At 42.2% G+C, this 2500-nt stretch overlaps 1 protein-coding gene across 1 annotated transcript in view; it reads right to left on the bottom strand.

Annotated features, from left to right (window-relative positions):
* The window catches only part of LOC143035744 (uncharacterized), a 28805-nt gene extending 27153 nt beyond the window's left edge, over window positions 1-1652 (bottom strand). Inside the window, exon 1 of the mRNA XM_076202664.1 lies at window positions 1571-1652. Coding sequence (XP_076058779.1) covers window positions 1571-1582 — 12 coding nt within the window. The 5' untranslated portion in view covers window positions 1583-1652. The remainder of the gene's footprint in view (window positions 1-1570) is intronic.
* Window positions 1653-2500: the final 848 nt, after the last annotated feature.

Genomic DNA, 2500 nt, shown 5'->3' with positions numbered 1-2500 from the left:
ACGACCGGTCGCTCGCTACGTCAGGGGTAACTCGGCGTGGGCAATGGCGTTCTCATCTTAACCGATGCAACATGGAATTTATGCTAGCGATAGACAGATGGTTTTAAGCAAATAAATGGAGGACTCTGGTCTGAAGGGGGTCTTCGTCGTCCGGGACCCCGTTTAAGCTGGATTTTGGTTCATGAGCTGCATAGAATTGTCTGTTTTTTAGGTTTTGAAACCCACGTGGTACGACAAGGTGTAACAGAATGAAGTTGTTTTGAAAATGGTGTTGCTATGACATTCATCCAACGCCGTGTTCATAAATATTTCTTATCACGTAAAACACAAATGATAAAAGAAATCTTTTAAAAACATAATTCTTTGTTATGTAAAGAGTATATTCAAGTATTTATGTTTGAGGCTACAGAGGCATTGGAAACCTTTGTTATGTTAGGCTTAACTCCCCTCCACGCGCAAGATATTCTACTCATCCCGCTAAGGAACCCTGTGACATCAAACGATATCAAATAGGTCTGCGTTCTGACGTCATATGATCATCGAAGTCTCCAGAAGGAGGAAGAAACGGATCGAATCACATCACAACAATCCCATGTAACGCAAACCGCAACGGTGATGGACGTAACACGATACCCAAAGTTGAAGGTCAGAGTGATCTACGGTGTCGTCTGACTTGGAAAGGTCCCCGCTCATGTCTACGTGATGAATTTGCCAAAATATCAACTTTAAATTTTGTGATAATGATAATAAGTTCTGTTTTTTTTTTTAGTCTGATTTCACTGACTTGAAATTCGCTAACATTCTTTGGGTCTCCCTAGAAATCTCCGTAAATAAATGATGAAATAATGTCTATTTTGTAGGACCAAAAGTCTGTTTCTGTCACTGAACAGCAGGATAATAAGAACATTCAGCCGTTGTCGGTGCTTAGGTTAAAAAAATAGCTGAAACGTCATGTTAAAAAGAAAAATATTACTCCTAGTCCAACGGTTTCTTACTTTACATTGGTCACAAAATCAAACCGAACAAAAATAAAGAAAAACTGACCGCAAACTTTAAACAAATGTTCAGGATTTATAGATACTCTAGAATGAAGTTAACATTTCCCCTTTTTCTTCGTTTTAGCTCGAAAGAATTTTTCCTTCTTTTTTTTTCAAAACCCTCTTCACACTTTGTCAACGCGACTGGCTGCTTAGTCGTCTGCTTCAGCGAATCTCCCAAAGGCGACTGTTCAAAGCGTCTTCTCCCACGAGCCACGCAAGCAACCAAGCATGCAACTTTCTATTTTACTCAGTGAGTAGTCAACATGTTCCAGGTACAGCCTATCCTGTCACTTCGGTCGAACTCGCCTAACCACGATCCTCATGCTCAGAGTCCGCGTCATAGCGACCTGTACTCGTCAAATCCCAGGAAAAAATGAGGGACACTGTATCGCGTCTTACAGCATGATGCCTTCCCCACAACAGAGGACCTGACACTCTAGTCGAAGCGACACTGCCGCCTGGCACAAGCTCAGGTGACACACAGACACACAGATATGGCACTAGAACAGGGAGTTCTGAGCTGACACTACCTGAACTCCCATGACTCCTTGTGATCACTAGTTCTCGCAGAAACTGACCCGGCTCCCGGCTCGACCTCTCTTTATATCCGAGTTGTACCTACTGAAGGTCAAACAAGTGTGTGTGCGTGTGTGCGTGTGTACGTGTGTGTGTGTGTGTGTGTGTGTCCGTACCCATGTGAAGATGTGTGTTTGTGCGTTCGTTTAAGTGTGGTTTAGGTAATATGTGTATGCGGTTTGGTGTCTGTGTGTGTTTATGTGTGTGTGCGTGTGTGTGTTTTATGTGTGTACATCAAGTTAAGTAAAACAAACTGAATGTTACATAATTAATCCAAGACTGTAATATCTTTGTTCTTTCTATTCTTTATTGGATCTAAAAATTGAAGTAGACTGTTTGATTGATCTACGTGCAGATCATCCTTTCTCGATCTAATGACATAATTGAGGTTGATTGTGCATTAGTCTTGGACCACGTGCTGGGCTAATGATTGACAGCTATTACCCTCCAAGATGAGAGCATAGAGACTGTATAGTCTGATATATGGATAAAAATGTGACCTTACACTTACCACACATAATGTACATGTGTGTGTGCGTTTGTTTGTGTGTGTGTGTTTGTGTGTGCGCGTGTTTGTGTGTGTGTTTGTGTGTGTGTGTGTGTGTGTTTGCGCGTGATGTGTATGTGTGTGCGCACGCGTTATGTGTTTGTGTGTGTGTGTGTGTGTGTGTGTGTGTGTGTGTGTGTGTGTGTATGTGTATGCGCGTGTGTGTGTTTGTATGTGTGTGTGAGCGTAATATGTGTGTGTGCGCGCGCGCGCGTAATATGTGTGTGTGTGTGTGTGTATGTGTGTGTGTGTATGTGTGTGTGTGTGTGTGTGTGTGTGTGTGTGTGTGTGTGTGCATGTGTATGTATGTGTGTGTGTATATCTATTATTCATTTAA

This window comes from Oratosquilla oratoria, chromosome 19 (genome assembly GCF_046742065.1).
Source record: "Oratosquilla oratoria isolate Oo_2021 chromosome 19, ASM4674206v1, whole genome shotgun sequence".
NCBI lineage: Eukaryota > Metazoa > Arthropoda > Malacostraca > Stomatopoda > Squillidae > Oratosquilla > Oratosquilla oratoria.
The sequence above is the reverse complement of the archived record's forward strand: the minus strand, read 5'-3'. Positions and strand labels throughout refer to the sequence as shown.